We start from the raw sequence: 26457 nt of genomic DNA on the forward strand, positions 1-26457 counted from the left end.
ATTCTATTCTATTCTATTCTATTCTATTCTATTATAATAGCATTGAAAGGGTGGGTTAACCCGGGTGGGGGGGGCAACACTTTTGCATGCAACTGTATAATTAACACGCATTCATAATGATGCGTGAATGAGCACCACTAAACATATAGATACAATGACATTGTATTAAAAATATTTAAAGCCATACAAATGTTTGGCCAACACTCAGGGTTATCAACCCATTTAATATACGGGTCAAGCAAGTATAAGTGCAATTTGAAACACAGAGTGCGCTAAAACCATTAACTGTGTATAGATTATTAGGAGGCCTCTTAAAGTACTGTAATCTACACTTCTATTTAAAAAAAAATCGGAATGAATCCAGATTACAAATGTATTTCATGGAATAAATTTGTGTTTTAGGGGCCCCTAGTGGTTGAGGGGGGCCTCCAATTGGTAATCCAACTCCGACCCACCCCCAGCCATCCCACCTATTATCTGCCCCCCTTCTCTTCCCAACCGGTGGCTGCTTCAAGCTGCCAGGGAAGCAGGCTATAAAAGTGAGAGGGACGCACTTCGGAGTGCTCTGGTCCACATTGCACGGAACCTGTCACATCTTTTTATGTTGCTTAAAGGAGAGCACAATTTGGATTTCAATGTGACTTGATAAATGCATTTGGAGAAATCATATTTTTAATGTTTTTTTTTTTTTTTTTTTTTTGCTGTTGTTTGGGGTGTATAATTGTGCGGACAAATTCCAGCAAGAGAACCAAGGCGATGCTGATACCACGCGTGCTCGGCGCAATTCTGTGCGTGATCAACTGCGTGAGTGTGTGCGTCGAGGCCGCCTCTCGCCTGAAATCTCACTCGCTGCCCATCCAATCTGAGAGAGAACCTTTGCCGTCAAAAGGCCTATCAGGTAAACAGGGAGCAAGTACAACTTTAATTAATTATGGTCGTTACTGAGAAATGATAATGATGAACGGTTTATTTTTGACAAAGCCTTTGCTTTTCTTGCCTGTCGATGTCCAAGTTTCCCTGTGGCTAAACCGTCCTCTGCGTGGCTTCGTGTGTAAACTAAAGGCAAACATGTGAGTCATAACCACATTTGATGCATGTGTGAAATCCCCGCGCGTTCAAAGCAGATTGCGGCATTTTATGAGGCAGCTAACGACCTGGGAGAGCGCCTCAACGTGTAATTCTGCAATGGAAACTCTAATCAATCGACTTTCCATTACAAGCATATGCTCCTTGCAGATGATTCATTTCAGGCTGAAGTGGCTCACAGTTTGGACTAGTTGAAGAGTGCAATCATTTTAATAGAGGACAAAGGAACACTGTTTATTTTCAGCGTGCACAAAACTAAATCAAGATGTTGCCATAGCAATAATGAGGACACTAGCAGTGAGTTGAAACTTCATGCGCAAGCGTAACTTGGCCTGTTCTCAACTTAATTTCTCTGGAAATGTTATTACTTTCTATTTAAATTAAATCTGTCAGAGCACCGAATGCATACACATTGATCACCTGCATTTATGCACCATATTGAATATAAATAATCTTTGGTAAAAAGAAAACTGGAACATACAGCATAGTCCTTCAGAGAAGAGCTGGTGATCTTTGAATGAAAGTGGAAAGTTGAATGGCTCCTATGCATCGATCATTGAAATGAGGAATACTAAGAGATCATAAACCTGCAAGGCATTCTGGAAGTTTCAATCCCATCCAACATGCCTGGGCATTGAACAGTGCAGGATGTTGCTGGTCCATTGCCAAGTTTGATACTTTATTTGTGTTGCATTTTTTTGGCTCCAAAACATAACAGGCAAGAATGTACAGTGCAATTCAATGATATATTCTCTATAGGATGCTCATTTGGGGGTCGGTTCTATTCCCTGGAGGACACGTGGCACCCAGATTTGGGAGATCCCTTTGGTGTAATGCATTGTGTCCAGTGCCACTGTGACCCTGTAAGTTCTTACTGAGCTCTTCACCTTCATGTATCAAGCTATTATGCAATAAAGTATTGTGCCATGGCTAAATAAATTTCTTCTCAATGATTTTGTACAGCAAAAAAGTCGTCGGGGTAAGATATTTGGGAAAGTCAACTGCAAGAACATCAAGCAGGACTGTCCGGATCCGAAATGTGATGAGCCCATACTGCTGCCAGGAGACTGCTGCAAGACCTGTCCAAAAGGTAATCCATCAACTTTTAAAAACTGTCATTTCCTCGTTTTTCATACAGTCGACGTAATACTACTACTACACACAGGCACATTGGACAAATTGATAGTGACTCACCCTCACAACTGAGAGGTCATGGGCCTCTTTCCTTCCTATATTGAATTTGTATATTCCCCCAAACCTCCACTGATTTACCCAGATACTCAGATTGTCTATGCTATTCGAAAAAGATAAGAGGTAGGTATATTACAGGGGTGTAGATCACCAATTTTTATGATGATTCAAGAAAACTTCGATTTTTTTGTTTGGGGGGACACTGATTCAGTATGTGCCGATATTAGAAAGTTTGCCAGCCACGAAACATTTGAGACATTACAATGAAAACCATTCTTATGACCAAAATGGCATATCTAAAATATTTGTGTTTTTATCAATTTGATCGTTGCTTAACCAATCGGTGTGTCCATCCAGATCGATTTATCATTAAACCCCTGTTTTAATTAAAGACTCTAAATTGTCCCTGGTGTTAATATGGGTGTGAATAGCTGATTTCTACATGTTCTTCAACTTACTGTCAACAGTTACCCTGACTGTTGGCTAACATCAGCAGGAATAGGCTTTTGTACTCCTACATGAATAATATGATAATAGTAATAATAATACTGGTAGTATATAGTGTTGTTTACCAGCCTGCAAAACACTGAACACACACATGCACTTTGTGTGGGGTCCCTGACCACACTCTTATTCAGTCGATGCTTTTTCTGTTTTGTATCATTGGGTACTAACCAGTGGCGGTAATTATGAAGTGCAAAATGTGCGAATGCACAGGGCGGGGTGTCTTGGTAAGTGGCAATACGGGCCAGCTCATAAAATCTGTAATATGTATTAAGATCTCTTCTGTGAAACTACTACGTACTTTACACAACTAGAGGTGAAGAAGTACGTACATGTGATGGACACCTGCATACTAACAGTACAGCAAGCAAGCAGGGACATTCTTGAAAAGGCAATGATACAGTAGGTGCTTGGTGTTCATGGGGTTTTGGCGCCAGGCTGCCTGCCCAAAATGAAAAATAATGATAAAAAAAACAAAACAACAACAAAACCCCCCACAACAATTACTGAAAAATATTTAAAAAACAGAATTACAATGACAAAAGTATGGGGAGTTTGCGCTCTCTGGTGGTGTCGCATGCTTGCGATGTATTGGTGTTCACTTAAAGCAGTGGTTCTAAACCTTGCTAAAGGGACCGAACCCCACAAATTTTACATATGCATTCACGGAACCCTTCGGAATTAGATAACAATAATTGAGAAAAAAAAAAAATCTAATTCAAAACCAAACATCTCAGCTAATATCTAAGTGGTTTCCTGTTCAACCTTCTTCTCATTTTGACAGCATGTTTTTAAACAGGTCAGAAATTTTCGTCCATTCTGCCCATCAGCGTTATACTTCTTCATACCAATTGCACTGAGCAAAACAGTTTCTCCTCCCATCAGATAAAGGAAAAGCAGTTGAAAGAACTGGAATAAAGCCTGTAAATTGGGGGCAAGCGTGTCAAAGACCTAATTTAACACACCACTTTGCTTAGATTTAGTCAGTGTACAACAATAAGGCCCTGCAGGTCCTTTGCTGAACCCCTTAGACTTACTCACCGAACACCTGGGGTTCGATCAAACCCAGGTTAAGAACCATTGACTTAAAATTTTACTGTGTCATTGCACCTCAGGATTTTTTTCCATTGACTGAGAAACTACAACTCACCATTTTTAGACATACATACATCTTAGACATACATTTTCTACCTACATATTAAAATCTTTTGTTTTATGAAATTGTTATATACGTTACTGTATTATTATTATGACATTGCATAACCATATTTATTGTGTTTTGTTGAATCTGCTTTAAATATTAATTTTCAATCTGACCCAGTTCATACATAGTACACATAGTCACACTGTAATTTACATAACAGACATTCATTCAATTATAGACACTTGTAGTGTGAACCTCTTGGTACCTCTTGATACGATACGGCAATACGATTATCGATACACTGGTCAGGAAATCATTCTAGGATATTTTAATAACAACTAATAAACAGAAAAACAAGCTTCTGCTGTGGATTGGAATGAGTTTATCACTAGTTACCGTCCAATCACAGGCGTCGCGTCCCATTAGGCAAACCAGGCAATTGCTTAAGGCCCCCAGCCAGCAGGGGCCCCCAGAGGGCCAACAGATTTAGCACACGCAGCTTTACTGTACTGTCACAGCGACAAGTGTAGGGAGTGTTTTAATACCATGAAATCATTAAGCACATTATATAACGATTCTATTATCAATCCCAATCAGCACTAACCATGTCGCGTAGATCATACATGTTTAAGCAAGTCCAATCAGCTATTAATACCAAATGATTGTTTGAACAGTGACTCACCAAGTACTCTCTGGAAAGTCCTAGCTGAGTTGTTTTATGTTGATTTTCACAGGCCACCTCATTATTCATGTGACTACTTAAAGAAATGGTGATTTTTCCAAAAAAGTCTATTAATGGGTCTATTGTCTTCCTCGTTAAATACTCTATAAGAAAAATATAACATATATGCATCTAACCTAATCCTAAACGATTTTATTACCAATTTTAATACTCCTTTTAGCAAGGTTCGTTGGATATGCATACGTTCCCATAACAACCAGTCCTGTTATTGTCCTATATCACAAGCGCTGCGTATTCTGGGAGTGAGAATAGGCGTAAAATGCACATTTCGAGCAGAGGACGGCCACCAGTTAAAATGTGTGCGTCCATGAACGAATGTAAGTACATCCATATGAGTCGGTGTAAAATGCTTAGTTTTTGCCACTTTTATGGCCAAGATGACCGCACGTGCACGCAGCGGGCACTCGCACCCCCCCAATTTTGTGTTCATTATACTACGCGAGTATGTATGTGTGTCACGTGACTCAGAAGGGCCCCATGTTGCTTGTTGCCTGGGGCCCGCGGGGACCCTTGCTACGCCTCTGCAACCAGTGCATTTGATCAATGTAATGAAGTTCATTCGCTGCCATCCCTCCCACTTCAAAAGGATTGAACGTCTATGGCCATCAGTCGCAGTAGTAGTAGTAGTAGTAGTAGTAGTAGTATTTTATGGGTCACTTCATGTTCATTTTGTGTTACAGAAAAGGAAGTGACCTGGGAATCACCAAAATGAATAGGCAGTGACTCAAACTCAACAGGAAATGACCTGGAAATGCCCTAAAATGAACAGCAAGTGACCTATAAATGCCCTGAAAATCTGACAGAAAATGAACAGCAAGTGACCTATAAATGCCCTGATAATCTGACAGAATGACTGTGAATGCTCTGGTTCCTAAATGGATTGGGTGTCGAGCACCGCCAAGGCAGCCTTCGAGTTAACTGTTACTGTTGCTGACACTATTATGTTGGAAGACTTTGGTAGCAATTTGTTGGTTCCTATTTTTTTTTTTTAATTATATCTCGATTCTTGCAGGAGCATATCGATAACCTTTTGGGATACAAAGTATCACGATATATCACCGTTTCGATATTTTGTCACACCCTAATAGACACTATGTTTTATTTTGTACATCGCATTCTAAAAACATCTGTACCTACGGAATCTTGTTTCACAATTCTGCATGGAATGTTTTCCGTTATTTATTTCTAATCCATGGCAAAAAAGGCAAGATCCATGGTTGTACCAGCTTATACTTTCATAAGCAATGATGATGAGGAGGAACAGTATGTCGTGGGTGTTGGGAGGGGACACCATTAAGGGCTCTCTCTCAGAGGGTGCCATTGAAATTGGCAGCACCACTGCTGTAACAGAATGGAAAGTAAAATGTAAAGCACTGTAACCTCCATCAATAGTGCACCACTGAATTCCATGTGTGTGTCTGTGTTTGTGTCATGTCAAAATCAGGACAAGGTCAAGACTGTGTATATGCGTTGTGCTCATGTTTTAAGGAAAAGCTAGAGTGTGTTTGTCTTAGTTTCTGCACAAAGGCAGCTTGTATATTTGTGCAAGTGATGGAAAATGTGTGTGTGTGTGTGTGTGTGTGGGGAGGGTATGTGTGTAGCTGGTGCACCTGAGCACTCAGTGTTACTATGTGGAGAGACTTGAGTGGGACACGACCCAGAAGCCAACAAATGACCTATAGAGAAGTCACGACTGATATTGTGTGTGTGTGTGTGTGTGTGTGTGTGTGTGTGTGTGTGTGTGTGTGTGTGTGTGTACAAATAAGACACACAAAAATGAAAGCAGCAAGTTCATTTAGTTTCTGATTTTTTTTTTAAATCTTGAGATTTTAAAAGCTATACTTCATATGCCTTGGCTTGTGCTTTTGAATTCATATACTAGCAGTTTTATTATTCTAGATACGAAAACGACCATACATAAATTTGCTATCAGTGTCAAGGTGCAGGTGGGAGAGACTTTCCGAACCTTCTGAACTACCATTTTGATGACATAATATTGCCATGGAGTTTTGAGAGAGTATCAGGATGCGTACTGCACTGAATCCATTTTGTTTCACTCGGCACTGGTTTTTAAGTGGTGTTTGATGTCCTTATAAACTCTCTATTTATACTTGTTTTATTCATAATACATCTTTCTTTTCTTTCTCACTTGCCACACTTCCTCTTTGACCGCCAATGTTCACATAATTCATCCTCAAATGCAAATTTAGGAACAAAGGCAAACCGGCTGACACTATTGTCTCATCTGTCTACCAGACTTTGGGGAACATGTAACAGGATGTGCTTTGAATTTGGTTTTGACTTGCCGACAAAGAGGATATGATTTTTCCAATACTCAAAAGACTAATAACCATTATTTTGTAAAAATTTACAATAACCTTTTTGCTGTTTGTTTTTGTTGTTGTTTGTCCTATAGCACTTATTTACTTTTCTACATGCAGGTGAGGATGACAAGAAACAGACAGACCCAATACTGGACAGCTTTGAGTATTTCCATGAAAAAGTCAAAGGGAAAGAGGATGACCTGCACAAATCTTACAATGATCGATCTTACCTGAGCTCGGAGGATATGGGCCCGGAGGAGAGCCGCACTGGTGAGTTGGAACACCCACAGATGGACCACCGCTTTGCACAAAAACTACTTAAAAACTGACATCACTATTGGCATATTCATTATAAATTAAAACAATATGATGATTTAAGCAAACGTGTTGACTAAATTACTCAAACTCTCTTCAGACTTTGTAGCACTATTGACAGGAGCGACAGAATCATGGCTGCCAAGTTCCAGTGCAGTTGCCAGAGCTCGCTTCTCTCTGACCAGAACCAGCCTGGCCTTCTCCATCACATTCCAAAAGTAAAACAGCTGCCTCGAAGTAGCAAAACAAGAAAGCACATGATTGCAATAATGTCACATATAAAATTAATATATATTGTTTTTACAGAATAGCCCGTCCTAGTAAAATCATCTTCCTGGGTACAGATGGTGCCACCGCTTTTGAATACAAAGTCCCCAAGGGACAGTCGAACATGGTAAGACTTCACGAGGAAACAGAAAATCAACTTCCTTCTTTTAGTGGTGTTTTATGACGTGTGCATGGATGTCTGTGTGTTTACGCGTTCACTCTGTCACTTTTTCTGCAATAACTCACACTGCAGCACTGAACATTAACCACTTTGGTAGCCATCAACACCAACTCACTCAAACACAAAATATTTAACATCTCAGAGAGATTGCCTCAAGTGTCTGACACTGATTGGCATTCAAAAGGCTGAGACTATCCTCATAAATCCATCAACACTTATACATGTGTAACAGTAGTACCTTTACATGTACATCTGGGATGTCTGATGTTGTCAGTACATATCACATCATGCCAAAATACACCTACTGTATCGCTACATTCCTTTTCAGACTGCTCCGTACGGCAGGAGCCCCTTAAACACAGGTCGCAGAAATTGGCCTATTATTATTTTTAGATAAATGTCAGTGTCAAACACTAGACAGCCTCAGAGAAAACACTCTGGCGCATAAAAGGAATGAGAAGGGAAGAGGGAGCTCGCCAGGGCAAAACGTTTGGGAAGCAGAGGATTTTTCCCATGTTACATCACTGCCTCGCAAAGGGACAAACACCATCGCTATTTAGAACGGAGATTACCCTTCAACTTTTGAGTTATGAAGTGTCGGCACACGCTCGCATTTCTTCACTTGCAGCCCAGTGTTAAATAAAAAATGTCCTTTTTGATATGTTGTGTACATGTCTTATTAGATATTTGCTTCTCTTTAGGCCTGAATGTGTACTGTATGGATAACAAACAATGATGGCTCCGTTTTTATTTGATGTGCATAGATTTGTGGAGTCTGGAAAAACGTTGTCAAGCCTCTTCTGCGACAGCTGCAGAACGAGCAGTTGCGCATCCGCATGAGCACGTCATATGGCAGACAAGAAGAAGTGGAAGGGAAAATCATCAAACACAGGGCATTGTTTGCTGGTAAGCTTTTAAGGGCCATTATTCCATTATCGTCTCACACATACTGACCACATCTTTAGTTAGTTTTGAATTAGTAATTAGAAAGCCCTCTCAGAATCACTGAGTTAAATAATATTCTTTGGGCTTTTGGGGGCCTCAATGGAGTCTTCTAATGAAAATTGGTGATTTTTGGAGGTTCTGTAGACAGGCTCACAAGCCTCACTCTATTGCGCCTTGTGGAAAGTTCTTAGTCTCCAACACAGCTTTCACAGGCTGACACAAAATGTGTCATATGCTAAATTGAACAGGAAGTCAGCCATTTTTTTGACAGTTATTTTGGATGACTTCCAAAACTCACACGTTGACAAAATCCTATTAGAGCACGGATGGCTAAACTGGGGCTCAGGGGCCGTTTATAGCACTGTGTCTGTTTATTTTTTTATAATAACCGAGGCTCCCTGGATAATGCTTAGTTTCTACAAAGCACGAAAAGAAGGCAGGAGAATTTAATTCTGCTCTCTCATTTCCTTATTTTCCAACAATAGCACATAAACCACTTTCAGACATAATATACAGCAACATTGCAATGTAGTTGGTAGTTAACCAGCTTGGCAGGTTTTACATGCATTGTGCGACTAGAGCATGACATCGTAGTTGTTTACTTTTTTAGATTCCGCTGAAAAATAAAGTTAATTTGCCGTACTAATCTGACCCATTCATTTATAGAAGACTTACTGCTTTACTGCTTGTAAAATATTTCGTCTTGCCTCCAAGAAAACGGAGGGAATGTAGTGTAATCACGTGATAGTTACATGATCAACCTCTGTGCTCTGAACTTTGCATGCCATACCCAAATAGAGCGCGAGCCGTAATATAATCGATTAGTGACTAGTTGGCGAGTTGGTAAAGTGCCGGCTAATGTCTGAGTCAACTGACCCAGCAAATTGTGTTCACACATGCGTAAACAGCAAAACATTACCGGACTTCAGCGCATGTCTGAAAAGAGCTATAGTTTAGCATGACAGGTAGTGATTGTTGAGCACTCTTTATCTTGTTGATTCATTTATTATTTATTTGTTTATTTTACTTACGAACATCTCTACATACAGAATTTTCAGCTTACGACACGCCTCAACTGGACAATATTGCCTTTTGTTATGAAAGAAATTTCAGGATGCGAAAGGATAAATACAGTACGGGTAGTCAAGTTTACTGAATGTAACAATCATAGCTGCTCTGCCACTGGCTATTCCCCAGCATCTTACTGGCATCCAATTGGCTAAGAGGGACCTCTATTGATTGTGTATGTGTGTATACCACATAAGCGGATTTTAAGGGGGGGACAGGAGGGCCAACCCCACCCCCCCACCCCCCGGTGGCCGAAAGGTGTCATTGCATGTAATTGACTTTCCTATTTATATAAAAGTTGTAAAGCAATAAAACTGCAACAAAAATGAATGAAATGAAGAAAAATTTTTTTTATAATGGGTCAAAATTATTTTTCGAACAGATCATGTGACTAGCAACTTAGACTGTCATTTGCTTTGCATATAAATTAATTTTAAAAAATTAAAATGATTTTTTTTCTTCGATTGAAAATATATATTTTTTTTTATCGAAGCAACTTTTTGGGGGATTAAATGATTTAGACACAAATGTCCTACACATAATATGGCTCAAACACAAAAAGGATTGCTTCAATCAAAGAAAACTTTTTCAATGAAAAATTAAGTGTTCAAATGCAAACTTTTCAATTCAAATATTTTTTTGCTTTCAAAAACTTTTACTATCATTGTTTTTTCTTTTTTTGATTGAAGTGATTTTTCTTTTTGAAAATATATATATTTTTTGAGGCAACTTATTTTTTGATTGAATAATGACAAAAATGTCCTAGCCGAAATGTAGCCCAAACACAAATCAACATTACTTCTATAAAAAAAAAAGAAAAAGAAAACAAAAATAGCTTTCGCATGCATTATTTTTGAGTTTCAAATTTATTTTTGCATTCAAACACTTTTTTTTTTTTTTTTTTTTTGATTAAAGCAACTTTTTTTTGTTGAAAATATATATTTTGATTGATGCAATTTTTTTTTTTTTTTTTTTATTGAAGCGACTTTTCTAATTGGATAATAAAGACACAAATCTACCTCCATATGGCTCTGCACAGGGGATACAATTTTTGACTGCGGTAACTACATTGGCACAACACCAGAGGTCATACCATATTCAATGAATGATGATCTTGGCGAAAAGTATTGCCTAAGCAGCCTGATTTAGAATTCCCCTCAAGAATGATGGGAAACAAAAAACACTCATTGTCAACTTATTATTATAAATATTCTAGTAAGTTAATTTTATTGCTGACACTGCGTTTCAGGGTCATCAAAATGTTGTGCCCCTTTTGCCCCAAAAGTCAAACTCCACCTATGACCAGCGTCCTCTTCATTTGTCTCTCGTGATCTGACAGCTTTACATGAGTGTATTAACTTTTATTCTTCATTCCTTGTATTTTGCATTATGCACAACTCTCATCTTTCGTCTTTTATAAAGCATAAAAACGCATCAAAATATGTAACATTTGTTGTTGTTGTGTTTTTTTTATGCATTTTTATGCTTTATAAAAGATTTATGTCTGAATTTTGGGGTGCTTGGAATGGATCAGGGCTTTATACATGGAAAACGCCTCCGTTTACGGAATTTTCAGTTTATGAAACTACTTTCGGAACCAATTCAGTTTTTAAGTAGAGGTACTACTGTATGCACAATTAAAAAAACAGATTTCTATTCACAATGCCCCGATGAAAAAAACATAAATCACTTATAGCAGCATATAGTTAATAAAACGCAAGTGGTCACTTTACTTTCTGTTCCATCAATTTCCATGTCATGGTCAACATGGAGCAAATTTTTGTTGTAAATGTAGAGTTCTTATTCTGTTGTGGTGTACCTACCTATTCTAGTGGAATACCAAGCTGCTGACTACCCCAGAAGGGTTTTCTTTCCTAACCTAGATGTTTAAATTTACATAAATTGAAAAATACTGTATTATAAAGTTTATATTACGTTACCATGAAAAATGATGATACACATACAGCAAAAATCAAACCGTTTAGGATATACATTATTTACCTGCAGTGATGGATTTGTTTTATTGTGGTAAATAATTTGAAAGGAAAACAATATCGAACTGGCGGTTTTTAATCCCTACACTTTTCTGTATGTGGCCCTTGGTAGAAAAACTCTGGACACTAGTCACAAAACCTCAGTTGGAACCAGGCACATTAGACAGATGGATGATGCTAATTGGCAATGCTAAATCCCCCCCCCCCCCCCCCCCCCCCAAAGCTATTCAAAGTGTGTGAGGCGTGGTTTCAATTTCATGATCATTTCATTGGTTCACCAGGATAAAAGGGGGAATTCCATAGCGGTTTTAATGCATCTCACAATACTTAGTGAAGATGTTTCTCATTCAAAGGGTTTTCAAAAGGTTTTAAGGAAGCATTCTTGAACTTGAACGTGTGCTGTTAAAGTATGCTGCCAAACTGTGGCTAAGTGTGCACAAACCAGCAATGTTTAGAGGCATCATAGATACTTACTACATTAAAAAATGTGACTGTAAAAAGTGTTTTGTTAAATTAAAATGTCCGTCAAAACACACAAATAATGGCTTCACACGCAGATTTTCTAACTTGTGCTTCTATCCGTACTGCATTCAAATGATGCAACTACCGAAGTGACCAATATATACAGTATGTTAGCATGCGGTTTTTGTTCTTGCATTCATTCTTCATTTTGTATCACTCAGTAATGTCATTATTTACAAAACGGTGATACTATTTGTAAATGTTAAACAGAGCTGCAAGAGTACAAACGTTCAGTTAATATTTATTTTTCATTCTGAACAGAGACATTCAGCTCAACACTGACGTCAGATGAGGAGAACGCAGGCATGGGAGGCATTGCCATGTTGACATTAAGTGACACAGAGAACAACCTTCACTTCATCCTCATCCTTCAAGGCCTCATTAAAAATAAAGACAAAGGTAAAGGAAGCCATTTAACTTTAAAACCCTGGAATGTCAGTATGTTAAAGATGCAGATTAAAATTAAACTGTAAAATTGCCTGTAGGTGGGAATGTGAGTTTGAATAGTTGTCTATATGTATGTTGTCCGCAATTGAATGGCAACCAATACATGTGTTACCCCACCTTGTGGCCAAAGTCAGCTTCGATGGGCTCCAGCATCACTGCTATTCTATTGAAGATAAGCAGTACCGAAAATGGATAGATGACAGTAGCAAGGGCGTAGGTTTGCATAGGGACAGTAGGGACATAATACTACGAACTTTTCAAAATGCTCAAATTGTCCCCACCAACTTTTAAGCAACCTTATTTGCATTATATAATGACTTCAGTTACTGTAAGTAATGTAAAAATGTAATTGTTGTGTAGGTGGGGAAAAAAAACACTAATTTTGTTACCGAAAGTCCGACCTGCATCAGAGTTAGCATAACATTAATTTGTGCTAACTGCTCGAACTTGAGGACGACGCTGCTTTGAGAAAAATATCATCCTGGATGTTTTCTACTGTTAATGTTAATTAAATTTTAAGAGAAAGTAGTAGTAGTGAACCAAGGTTTCCCTCTTCACCCCACTTTTCATTTTTATTTTATTTTGTGGTCTCTAAGCAGCCCAAATGAGCTTTTTTTTTTTTGTTTATTTGTTTTGAGTTTGGCTGTGCTTGTGGACAAAAGCAGCAATGTTTTACCTGAAGGAAAGCTCCATTTTTATTTTTGTTATTCCCTGACTAAGAAGATTTTTTTTGTTTGTTTTAGGTTTATTTAGACAGTTTTGAGTGGTATTAGGACAACCATTTTTTTGGATGCCTTGATACTTATTGATGATTGACAAGATTGTATTTCTTGTGTATGTTAATACAATTTGTGTTAAACTAATGCAATTTAAACTGGCTAAATAAAATCCAGACATTTATTCTGGAAGTTTTCAAAATGTTTCTTTAATAGTTTTTTTTAAAACAAAGGTTTGAATTGATGTGTATCACCTGAACCAATACGTATGCACTGCAAAAACACACCTTCTTAGAACTGAAAGAAGAAAAAAAGAAGCTTATATTCCCTTGCTTTCAGTGTAAATCTAGAAATAAGTGAAATAATTTACCAGTTCAAGTAAATTTTACTCAGATTTGTTGAAATAAGAAAAATAGCTAGCTGAAAATAAGCTTAACAGACTTATTTTAATCAAAAAGTTTGTATATTTAATCTTTAAAAAACTTGTTTGCCAGAATTGTTCTTAATCCAAGAATAGATATTGTTCAAAACATTATTTAAAAGCATTTTTTTTCTCAATTTAGGTGAAAAAGGACTCACTTTTAGATGTTCATTCATTCATTCATTCATTCATTTTCCATGCCGCCTATTCCTCACGGGGGTCGCGGAGGTGCTGGAGCCTATCCCAGCTAACAACGGGCAGTAGGCAGGGGACACCCTGAACTGGTTGCCAGCCAATCGCAGGGGACTTTTAGATGTATGGGCTTAATGAGAACAAATAGTAAACTTTACTTAAAGTAAGTGGAAGAATCTGACGCATTAATCTGTTAACTAGCCTTTAACACTTAAAACAAGATGAAGAAAATTATTTGACTAAAGAAAAAAGGGTCAAGGATCAGACTAAAACGTTACACTGTAAATTTGCAGTGTGAGAGTTAGTATCTATTCTAGTCTATTTAGATTTATTTTGCATAAATCATTTAGCCTATCAATTAATTATGATCTTATTGATGAGAAATGTAGCCCTGACTGCTGTTCACCCAATCTGTTTGGTTTGATTTGTGTCCCGTCCCCAGCAAAAAGTATACATGCAGGTTATGCTGTTATATCGTCCCTACCAATATTGAGACAAAACATATAGCCTTGGATGACACTAGGGATGGGAATCGAAATCCGATTCCAATTCGGAACCGGTTCCGAGTGTTTCGAGGCCTCAACATCACAATGAAAAAGCCTTAACGATCCCTTTAACGATTCCTAAAGACGCGTATTGCGTCGTGACGTGTGTTGTTGTCCAGACGCATCAAACTAGCATGGCGCCAAGAACCACTCGCTCCAAAGTTTGACTAGACTTCACCAGGAAAGAGTGTGTAAATGAAAGGTTACGACGGGTAAGCACGAGCATTGCAGCCATAAACATAACAATGACAGCACGTAGGTTCAAACGCTCGAAAGTGTGTCTTCACTTCACGAGGAAAAATTAAAACAAAGCGACTTGCAGTCATTGCAAGGTGGAGATAACTGCATCGGGAGGGAATACGACTGCGCTGTCCTCACAGAGAGGCTAAGGCGCAGTCCTGGCTATACAGCTAGCTAAACTCCCAAATGACGATGCAGTAGGCTCGTAGAAGTGTTTCCCTCTCTCACTAACTCGCTCACTCACTTGGATGCGGCATTTCTTCTTTGGGTGTAAGCGCGCTCTTCTTCACGTGAGGAAGCGCAAGGGCGCCCCCACTTGAGCGTGTAAGCGCCACAAAAACTAAAAGGCATGCAATTCAATGGTAAAATAATACACGTTAACCCAAACTGCGGTCCGCGGCCCAAATACGGCCCGCCTCCACATTTGGTCCGGCCATTTTGATTTTTTTTTTTTCTCAATCGTGTTATTTATTTTCTGGCCTTTTCCTTGAAGAATTCAGAGAGGGTTATTTGGTTATTATCTATTTAGTTAATAGTGTTTTTATTATAAATTATTATTATTATTATTATAAAGAATCCAGAAAGGGTTATTTGATTGTGGCTTTCTGAAAAACAATAATTTTTTATATTTATGCACTTCTGCAATCGTCACACTTTTTCTGTTACAAACTGACCCCGGCCCCTCATCAGAGAAGGGAAAAGTTATGTGGCCCTCACAGGAAAAAGTTTGGGGACCCCTGCTTTAACACATATTGCCAAGGCAGAACAAAAACCTATCTGCCAATATATACCAATATTTTTTTATTTCTATTAGATAAATGTTTCAGTAAAATGTTACACATTCTTGTGTATTTGCCACTTATTGCTACAGTTAACATTGAGGCTTTGGGCCTCTTTTGATCTCGTTGTGAGTTTGTAAGGTTGTGACTTCTGATTAAACAAACTCGATGCCAATCAAAACGTTTGTTCTTCTTTTTCCCCAAATTAGAATCGATAAGAGAATCGATAAAGAATCGAATCGTTAAGCAATATCGATAATGGAATCGGAATCGTAAAAATCCCATCAATTCCCATCCCTAGATGACACTAAAGAAAAGAGCCAGTTCCTTTCATTGTAGTACCTTTTCTGATGTGATTTTCACTTCATCACTCAATTGGTCACCTTATTCAAGTCTGTAATCTTGAGATCAAGTTTAGTTTCTTTTTGTTTTCCTGCAGAACCCCTTCTGGTTCCCATTCGAGTACAACTGTTTTACAGGCAACACATCCTGAGAGAGATCCAGGCCAACATCACATCACATGTGAGTGATAGCTAAAGCAACTCATAGGGATTTATTTGCCCACTAAGCAACACAAGAATGGACCAAAACAACTTCCCAGCCATTTGTTCTTGGGTCATTCGAGATTAGAATTGAAGGACATTTTGATTTAACCATTGAATCTGAGTACTTGAAATACTTGAATCATGACACTTGCACTAAATACATTTGGAAATTTGAGTACCGGTATTCGATACACATTTCCTGAAAAATATTTTTATTTTTCTGCTACTCTTTCTCAGTGGTAGGTTATTAACTATCTAATTCTTCATTAACTCAACTTACAGATCATTGATTACAAAACAATAATGCTAGGATTTATTTGGTGTTTGCAATATTTGGCATAACTACAGTAGCAGGATTGTAAATATATTTATTTTAGCTTTTTCTCTGAAGTAGAAGCTAGTTATTTATCTAGCTATTACTGCTGACCAAGAGGACAAACATTTGACATTTGACAGGGTTTAAAAATATTTTCAAGCATTTTTTTTCTTCCTTTTTTAAAATATAGTTACAGGAAAAGTACATTTACCCAGAAACAACACATTGCAGTATTTTGTATGGGGATTATTTAAAATTTGAAGGGTGCAATGTAAAATGTCCTCCAATTCTGGATTGACCCTTTTTCTATTATTCATACAATGTTCTTGCTTGCTAATAGATATAAATAAAAGCATATTTTTGTAATGCATTGGATGCTACTTTATATGCTATCATATTCTTTACCATTTCACAAATATGTTGCACACAAGTCACATTGAACAAATGAATAGCGATAGAAATCTAATCTCCTTAGCAGCATGTAATAAGTGTGGTGGTTTAAAAGATTTAAAATGAGGGGGTTGGAGTAATTAAGGCGTGCAGGATACAGTGAGACTGGATGTGGTCTGACTACCACATCCTAGTGCTGGGTTCACCATTGCTCTGATCTAAGCGAACTACTTTAAGACACGATAAGAGAAAAAAAATGGAGAGTTAGGTGAAAGTGAAAAGAGGAGAAAGTTGTTTTTTTTTTTGATGCAAGAGTGCACCCCTTTGCTGGAGAAAGATGTGAGTCCTGGATGAGAGACTGAGGGAAGAAGGGGGCATGCTACGGAAGATGGACTGCATCCACACTTCCCACACATGCCAGTGGTTAACGGCCTGCAGGCTGAGATGCATAGGGAGAGGAAAAGGGGGGAGGAGAATCAATGAAAGGAGAGCCTGGTTTTAATTCTGCCTGGAATGGCGTGAAGAACTTACGCGTCTCTTTTAGGCCTGTCGGCACGCGCAACCATGTGAGAAGTTTGCGCTCAGCTGCTGCCACATGACCTCTTTAAGAGATCCTTGTAGCCCTCGGTGCAATTCACTGACACGTTGTGGCTCAAGCTAAATAAGTAAAGCATCCGTAAAGTGTTGCATATCATTCTTCTTTCTCCTGCAAAGAGTGTCGACACAAGACTTTTTTGTGAAGTGTGTGGCAAAAACAACAGTCATGATTGCTATTGTGCCCATTCTATTACATGTCAAGATCTTTAAGGCTCCCCCATGTACAGATTTATTGAGCATGTATATTTATACTGAGCGGGGTCATAAAAGAAACATATCTTCAACACTCATGTACATCTGCCTTGTTAACCCTACATTTTACATTAATTTTCACACAAATGCAAATCTTTCTACAGTTTACAGAATTTGCGAGGAATTTTTCCCAGCAACTGCAACTCAAGCCATATTTTAAACGACTTATTTCATTGCTGGCATGTATTTAACACTGTCATTTGACGTCCTTAATGATATCTAAACTGTTGATGCACATGTGGTGACCAAATTTCTCTGTGGGAGATTTCATTGTCCATTCACTCATTATGCTTGGCTCGGCTCAGCTCATCATTGTTCACGTTCTTAAGTTAGAAATACTGACATTTTATATGTTCATTTAGGTTTTTGATTGTACACAGAAGGAAGGGGTTTTCATTTCAATGACTTAACCGTTTGTTGAATCAGCACCTTAACTTCCTCCTCACCTTTCCAAACTGCACAGGATCCAGATTTTGCAGAGGTGCTGACTGATCTGAATAGCCGTGAACTCTTCTGGCTGTCTCGCGGGCAGCTGGAGATTGCTGTAGCAACAGAGGGTCACCATCCACGGCGGATCTCGGGATTTATTACTGGCAGAAAATCATGTGACAGTAAGTACAAACAATCATATGTCAATGTTAGAAAGTAGACATGGTTCTGGAAAATGTCTTGCTCATACTTGTAAAAAACAGCAACAACTATATTTAAAAATTACTTTTGCAATTTGTCATGAGTTGGAGGTTCAAATTTCTGGAGGTTGTAGGTTCTGCCCATATTTGTGTTTTTCCTCACATACTTTGGATGAACATAAATTGGTTAAATTACTTTAAGACTCCTAGATTGTCCAAATCCAGAAATTTCACGAGTTTCAAGAACTCAGCATGATTGTCCGTCACTGTTGAAGCAACATTTAATAACAGAACATGAACATTGCGCTTGCAATGGTGCTTAGCCCATCAACCCATGCAAAACAAACAGACACACACTCCTTAAGTTGCCGTTTCAGTCTGCTGAACCTGACAGTCCTTGTCGTTTGTTACTGCTAGTGCTGTGATGTAATGTGTGAAGAATTTTAACCCAACACGGTCTTTTCACTCTCACCTCTGTTCGCTTTTCCTCAACTTCACCATTGTTTGGTCTCAGAGCCTTGTTCCTTGTCTTTCAACTTTTTTCTGCCCTTTTGTCACGTTTATGCAGTGTTATCGCACCTCTCCTCCTAATTCATCTCAATCCTTTTAAGCCTGCTGAATTCAGAAAGGGTTACCTCATACGAAGACTTTACCTTGGGTGTGTTTTTGTGAATGCGCCAGACAGTGCGACCACACATTCTACCGTCATGTGGGTCTGGAAGGTCTCATGTAGGATTAAATGTTGTAAATCATACAGTATGTAGGCTATGTGAATATTTGCCCTCATTGACTTTTCATTGACTCAGTGCATGATAGCACTGTGTGAGTCTATCACGCTTCCCCTTTTGTCCTGAACTAAACAGCAAATTCGGCACTAATCATTGCCTCACATTGCATGCTGTCTGACTCTGCAGCAGTTTCGAGGAAGGATTAAGCTGTGGAGAAAATGTTTTGAAACTTAGTAATACGAGTATAAAAAATGTTCTTAAGTAGATTTTGATGAAAGTCACTCTGTGTGTGGTTCAGCCATCCAAAGTGTGCTGTCCAGCGGTGATGCACTGACTCCAGGGAAGACTGGAGGCACGGGTTCCGCCATCTTTAATCTCCATGATAACGGCACACTGGATTATCAAGTATGGATTTGTCCTGTTATTATTCATATTATAGATTTATCGTGTTACAAATGGGAAAAAAAAGTTGATCATTAGCTTTTTAGTTTCGATGACGTTTTCCACAGCTGTGGGTTATAGTAAAATTATGGATAATGTTGACTTTAAATCTTGTAACAATATAAAGATGGTTTTTACAAAAATCCATAATCAATACTTGAAATTTTAACGAAAAATTGAACCTCTTCCCTCAAAATCAGGTTCAGGTTGCGGGTCTCACTTCAGACATGGTCGGCCTCACGATTGAACTGAAGCCACGGCGGAGAAACAAGCGTTCAGTGCTGTACGACTTGACGCCAGAGTACAACAAGGCCACGGGCAGGGCAGTGGGCAGCTGGAGTCGCTTGGAGGCCCGGAACATTCACATGCTGCTGCAAAACGAACTCTTCATTAATGTGGCGACAGCTCAAAATCAGGAAGGGGAACTAAGGGGCCAGATAAAAGCACTGCCCTATAGTGGCCTGGAAGCTCCAAGACATGGTAAAAAAAACATTGACAAAGTGAAGCCATTGTACATTTAAAAATCTTCAGTAAGTCACATTAAATTTCTTGCCTCTCCCGCCAGAGTTGCCCACTCCTCTTGGCGGCCACTTTGTGTTGCCCCCAATTCGAACCGGTGCTTCCGGCCACGCCTGGGTTTCCGTTGACAAATACTGTCATCTTCATTATGAAATTATTGTGACGGGCCTCAGCAAGGCCGATGACCTCACAGTGAATGCCCACCTGCATGGGTTTGCTGAGATCGGGGAGATGGATGACAGCAGTGTCAATCACAAGAGACTGCTGACTGGCTTCTATGGCTCACAGGTACATCACCATCGACGCGGGTTACTAATGCATCTTTGGGTCCACAAAGCAAGAAAACAGTCTCAATCTGTTTCAACCCCACTCAGGCTCAAGGAGTGTTGAAGGACATCAGTGCTGAATTATTGCAGCATTTGGATCAAGGAAAAGCCTTCATCCAGGTCACCACCAAATTGAACCCAAGGGGAGAACTTCGCGGACGGGTACGTAAAAAATATTCCAGATTAAGCCAGTGGTCATTTTAATCATGTTTTTTTTCAATTTTATTTAGTTCCATTTTTTTCTATCAAATTAAGACAAACTTTCAATAAGGTATGATATATTGGCCCTAATTTCTTAGACTGGTGATCCCCAACCACTGGGCCACGGACCGGTACTGGTCTGTGAAGCATTTGCTACCAGGCCGCAGAGAAATCAATTATTAATGACCGCAATCTGGCCTGTGACTGTGGCATTGACGCATCAATATCCCTGTCTACTCTATATACTTATTCGAGTAAAGCTCTGTGTAGTGGTTGGCTGCAATTACTGGTGTGTTTGCACACCCAGCGCCAGTCAATGTAAACAGTAACTTTAGCTGCTGTTGACTGTGTACTGTGGGCTGCGACTCCTTTGGACAGCTATTTTATGGGGAAAAGGCCACCTGCTGAGCCAGAAGAGGAGCCTACAACCAAGTCCATTCTGCATAACATGTGGCTAAAAGCAGGAAAACGAGGCAACAAAAGCGAATGCACTGAACGCATCATACCTCATGGCTAACCGTATTGCTAAAGCCAAGAAACCTCAATATGCTTGCGACCACGGATATTTGCCGTCAAGTTTTAGGAGAGGCCTCTGTTAAAAAAAGGTTGATTCAGGGTACGGTGAGTGACATTTTCCCTGCACTTAATATTTATTTTCAGCCCCGTATTGTTATTATTTCATATTCACTGTCATTTTCTGCCACACATTGCCGGTCCGTGAAAAAAAAAAAAGGCCTACATTACACTGGTCTGTGGTACAAAAAAGGTTGGGGACCACTGTCTTAGACCATCCAAGTGTTGACCATGGTGAGTCAGCTCCATGCTAAGGGGCATGTTAGACTAGCCCCATGTAATTTTGTAAATAGGCGCAAACATGTACTTTGGAAAGATGGCGGGTCCTTTGCACCATTTAGCGGGCTTTTTAAAACTGCCTCTAAGTTCCACCACTTATCCTGTACTTTACAGAGCAGTGTTGCCATCTCCCCAGTAAGGAAAGTGCTATTTGCTGTCCTAAACGTTGTTAGATGATTTCATCACCTAATTTGCATAATAGGGAATGCATGTAATTGTAAAGGACGCTTTAGGAGTCAGGAATAATGTCGTCGGAGAACAAAAAAAAAAAAAAAAAAAAAAGCACAGTAGAAAAAAAATGATGCTAACTTGTCGCCAGATTTATCGCGAGTTGCTTTTGACAAAAAAAAAAAGTTGCCAATGGGCTTTGGAACCTGGTCAAATTTAGTGAGAAAGTCGCCAAGCTGGCAACACTGTGACGGAGAGAGGTCCTGATTTGTGAGGGGGAAGGTTGATGTGTGGTTGGTATGGGGAAGCACAAGTACACAAGCACAAGAAAGATACTAAGACAAAAGTCAGGCCAATGGACTTTGATGTTATTTTTGGATTCCCTCAAATATTTACAGTGCATGGAACACGTATACATATGTTGGGTAAAATGTAAAAAAGCTGATTGGAAAAGAAGGACACTTGCAGTATATTTTATTGGTACATGCATAGTTGCAGGACATTGACTTCACTCACACAAGTGGTCTTGTAAAAAAACACTTTTATAATGTCAAGAGTCCCGTTTTAGTGCTACACTGGCAAGCCCAACTTAGATCACAACAGCACATAGCAAAGTGGGAATGCATAACCTTTGACGTCAATAAACTTCTTTTGAAAATATTAACTGGACACCTGACTCTAAGTCCACTGGGATGGGCTCTAAGCCACTAGGGAACCTAACGAGGACAAGCGCTATAGAAAATAGATGAATAAAACATTTCATTTCATTTATTTTTACGATTCATTAGCGTTGGCATATACACTTTTTTCTGGGGTCAACTTTCGCAAATTTTTTCTTGTTTACAGTGTATCACAAAAGTGAGTACACCCCTGCATTTCTGCAGATATTTAAGTATATCTTTTCATAGGACAACACTGACAAATGACACTTTGACACAATGAAAAGTCTGTGTGCAGCTAATATAATAGAGTTTATTTTCCCCTCAAAATAACTCAAAATATAGCCAATAATATCTAAACCCCTGGCAACAAAAGTGAGTAAACCCCATAGAAACTACATACATCCCTAAATGTCCAAATTGACTACTGCTTGTCATTTTCCCTCCAAAATGTCATGTGACTCGTTACAGGAGTGCTGTCAGCATTGCTGCAGAGATTGAAGAGGTGAGGGGGTCAGCCTGTTAGTGCTCAAACCATACGCCGCACTCTACATCAAATTGATGTGCATGGCTGTCACCCCAGGAAGAAGCCTCTTCTGAAGACGGTACACAAGAAAGCCTGCCCTTCTCATCAAACCACAGGACATGGTTCCAGTAATCCATGTGCTTTGTTGACATGTCTTCAGCAAACTGTTTGCGGGCTTTCTTGTGTACCGTCTTCAGAAGAGGCTTCTTCCTGGGGTGACAGCCATGCACACTAATCTGATGTAGAGTGCGGCGTATGGTCTGAGCACTAACAGGCTGACCCCCCACACCTCTTCAATCTCTGCAGCAATGCTGACAGCACTCCTGTAACGAGTCACATGACACAAGGGAAAATGACAAGCATTACTCAATTTGGACATTTAGTTATGTACATAGTTTCTATGGGGTGTACTCACTTTTGTTGACGGATATTAATGGCTATATTTTGAGTTATTTTGATGGGAAAATAAATTAACTATTATATAAGCTGCACAGTACACAGACTACTTTTAATTGTGTCAAAGTGTCATTTGGTCAGTGTTGTGTCATGAAAAGATATACTTAATATACTTATCTGCAGAAATGCGAGGGGTGTACTCATTTTTGACATACACTGTAAATCGTTCTCAATGTAAAACTTAAAAAACAGGTTGGGAAACAATAGTTTACATTGTATGGTTGACATCCATCGTAGCCCTGACATTTATGGTCTCTTCTCATGATTTTTCTTTGCCCGATATGGGTAGAGGTGGTTGAGGATAGGCCATCAGTCATTATTTCTTTTTGCAATAGTATGTCTTTGAAGCCTTTTGTTCTATTTTTGAATGTTTTGGGGTAAAGTACGTAAATAAACTTGACCTTAAGTTTACTTAATGTACTTAATGTATTGACTCAACTGCAATTCTATCAGGAAATCTTAATTTTCATTTTTTTTTTTTTTTTTTTTTTTAATCGACGTGTCATTTAAACGTTGTATATAGCAAAATCTTAAAACCATGCCAAAATGATTTACAACATTGACTACTGCGCAACCGTACTGTTAAATTAATACATGTCTAACAGCGTTTATAAAAAACTAAGATGACTCATCTCTGAATATATTGCTAAATACTCGTTCTTATATAGGATGCCACTGGTTATTGTTATTGATTTACCTACCACTTAGGAAATCTTGATTGTTAACTTTTTTTTATGAATTCATTATTCAAACAAAAAGTCTCAAAACATTTTACTGCAAGCAACACATCAAAGAATACTTGGCTCGCCGAATGCGTACTACCATCACAGCAAAAATTAGAATGCGCTATTGTAACAAGCCAAAATGTTTTGTGAAAATGCAATTGATCATTAGAACTGCAATTAAAGATTTCAGGAAGGGGGTGCAGAAATAATGTACTTTTGCACACTTAAAAGTTATTCCTAAATATTAAAAAAACATAGTTCCAAATAGTTTAATGGTATTCTTTTTTAGTTTAAATTGAATAACCTACTTGATAAATATACTGCAGTGGATTAAAAAGTTTTTTGTTTTTTTTTAACACTCAATTTGGTAAATCCTTCAGACACAACTACAGGAAGCTGCGCCAACCAAAAGAGACCTACTGTACTCCACAACAATAATGGTTCAGCACCAAAAAAGAAGCGTAAACGGTAGTCCTCGTTGGGCTCTTGTAAATGTGTTTATGTGTTAGTTAACATTAGTACCCAGAGGTCCACATAAACACACTTTCACAGACTGCAAGTGTTGTTGGAAAGTGCATAAAATTGTGTTACTAACATGGAGAGACACGCACACATATACGTGTGCACAAGCATCTTATTACTATAAATCCGCTTTTTAGCTTTAATGATCTACAGTTAGAATAAGAAATTTTGAGTCCAGCTGTTTTAATATCGAACAGGTCCAACTAATTAATGGTTGTACTTTATGTAAGCAGAGATGCTCCATTTAAAAAACTAAAAAAGCATATGACATTTGCAGCAACATCCCAACTTTCTCTTTTCCAATTTTCTTTACAATCGTATGAATTTTCCAGGTCCATGTGCCCAACAACTGCGAATTTGGGACTAAAGATGACATAGACGAGGCTGAATTTGATGAACTTTTTGTCAAAGATCCCGAGGCGCTAAAAAAAGATCCTCATACCTGCTTCTTTGAGAACCAGTACCACGCCCATGCATCTCTCTGGACTCCGAACTATGATAAATGCTTCTCCTGCAGCTGTCAGGTAGATAAAAAGAAACCGTAAGATGTTAATTTGACACTTAAGTCTTTGAGGATGTTTGTCGTTTATTCTTTTTTCAAGAGCAACTCTACCCTTAAGGAACACACACAAAAATATTTTTTTTCTTTGTAGAAGCGGACTGTGATTTGTGATCCATTAATCTGCCCGGTGTTGACCTGTTCCCAAACTATCCTGCCTGTTGATAAATGCTGCCCAATCTGTGATGGTAAGATTCTTGTTTCATCCATCCATCCCTTGTCTGTACTGGGAAACCTCAAGGGCGTTGTGGGTATGCGGGAGCCTGTTTCAGTTGATGTTGGGCAAGAGGTGAGAAATACCCTGAATGGGTGTTCGCCAAACCCAGTTCTTTTACATTATAAATATTGACGAGTGTGCCGTAGCACATTATTGTGCTATGGGAAATTGGACAATTTCCAGTCAGGAAATAATTTATTGACGACTGTGTTGACAGTGGAACACCATTATTCAGCATTCTGGGAATAGGGATCAGGCCCAACAGCAAGTAGTGTGTGTATATACACTGTAATTTGTGGACTATAAAACACACTTGACTATAAGCCGCACCCAGACTGTACGCCTCACCCACCCCTCTCTCCTGCACTCAGGGGTGAAAGTGGCTAGAATTTCTTGCCGGAACAGAACTCCCCGACGTGAAGGTCGCCACGGAGCCAGAAATGTTTGTTTATTTATTTATTTATTTTTCATTTTTTTGGTGGGGTTGGGGGTCAAACCTCCTAAAAGTACTGAAATGCAAAGAAAACTTTTTTGGCACAGTTATTTCTATAATACATACAAAAACAGATTTTCATTCAAAATTGTATTTTTTCAATGATTTGCAAAATAAAAGTTAACAAAAACAGCAATAACCCCAACCTCCATCTCCTAATTTTTATTTTCCCTCATTTCCTTACATACTAAATGCAAAAATCTCAATTTTAACTACTTAAGAACATAGGATGTATATTAAAATTGAAGTTAATGTAAACATTTACTTTTTTTTTTTTTAAATAATAAAGATATAAGTAACATACATTCAGAAAAACAAGTACAAATGACTTATATTATGCAGAGTGAAATGGAATATATTTTGAAGGTCGCACATTAACTTTTTTAAATCATAAGGAAATGAATAAGTAGCCTAACATAAATGAACAAATATAAGTCCAAAGTGCACCTTGACAGCTAAGATGTTCTGCACCTCCCCATCAGAGCAAATAAAACTACATATGATAAATAAGCCTCCTTAACTCTTGCCTTGCTCTTAAAGATTTGATCCATTTTCTGTTGCATTGCCCTTTTTTTGTCGCATCAATTCAACAACTCTTTTTTTTCTTCTGCTGTTCCAGAAAACATGCACATTTGAACCAATCAGAGCTATCTATCTCTGCTGAACACGTCAGTATGTCAGCCAATTGAACGGATAAATGAGTCCAGGCGTTT

The 26457-nt window shown here is 38.6% G+C and overlaps 1 protein-coding gene across 2 annotated transcripts in view; it reads left to right on the forward strand.

Moving 5' to 3' along the window:
- Nucleotides 1-600: 600 nt before the first annotated feature.
- The window catches only part of chrd (chordin), a 35336-nt gene continuing 9479 nt past the window's right edge, over nt 601-26457 (forward strand). The window contains exons 1-16 of one of the 2 annotated variants that reach the window (XM_057839137.1): nt 601-898; nt 1846-1949; nt 2050-2176; nt 7109-7261; nt 7407-7524; nt 7613-7700; nt 8519-8660; nt 12545-12682; nt 16063-16145; nt 18187-18334; nt 19379-19485; nt 19722-20001; nt 20087-20328; nt 20415-20528; nt 24808-24999; nt 25129-25222. In XM_057839137.1, the coding sequence (XP_057695120.1) occupies nt 676-898; nt 1846-1949; nt 2050-2176; nt 7109-7261; nt 7407-7524; nt 7613-7700; nt 8519-8660; nt 12545-12682; nt 16063-16145; nt 18187-18334; nt 19379-19485; nt 19722-20001; nt 20087-20328; nt 20415-20528; nt 24808-24999; nt 25129-25222 (2353 nt within the window). In that variant the 5' untranslated portion in view covers nt 601-675. Of the gene's footprint in view, nt 899-1033; nt 1071-1845; nt 1950-2049; nt 2177-7108; nt 7262-7406; nt 7525-7612; nt 7701-8518; nt 8661-12544; nt 12683-16062; nt 16146-18186; nt 18335-19378; nt 19486-19721; nt 20002-20086; nt 20329-20414; nt 20529-24807; nt 25000-25128; nt 25223-26457 lie in introns of those variants that run through there. The other variant, XM_057839138.1, reaches the window with a different exon arrangement.

This window comes from Corythoichthys intestinalis, chromosome 6 (assembly GCF_030265065.1).
Source record: "Corythoichthys intestinalis isolate RoL2023-P3 chromosome 6, ASM3026506v1, whole genome shotgun sequence".
Taxonomy (NCBI): Eukaryota; Metazoa; Chordata; class Actinopteri; order Syngnathiformes; family Syngnathidae; genus Corythoichthys; species Corythoichthys intestinalis.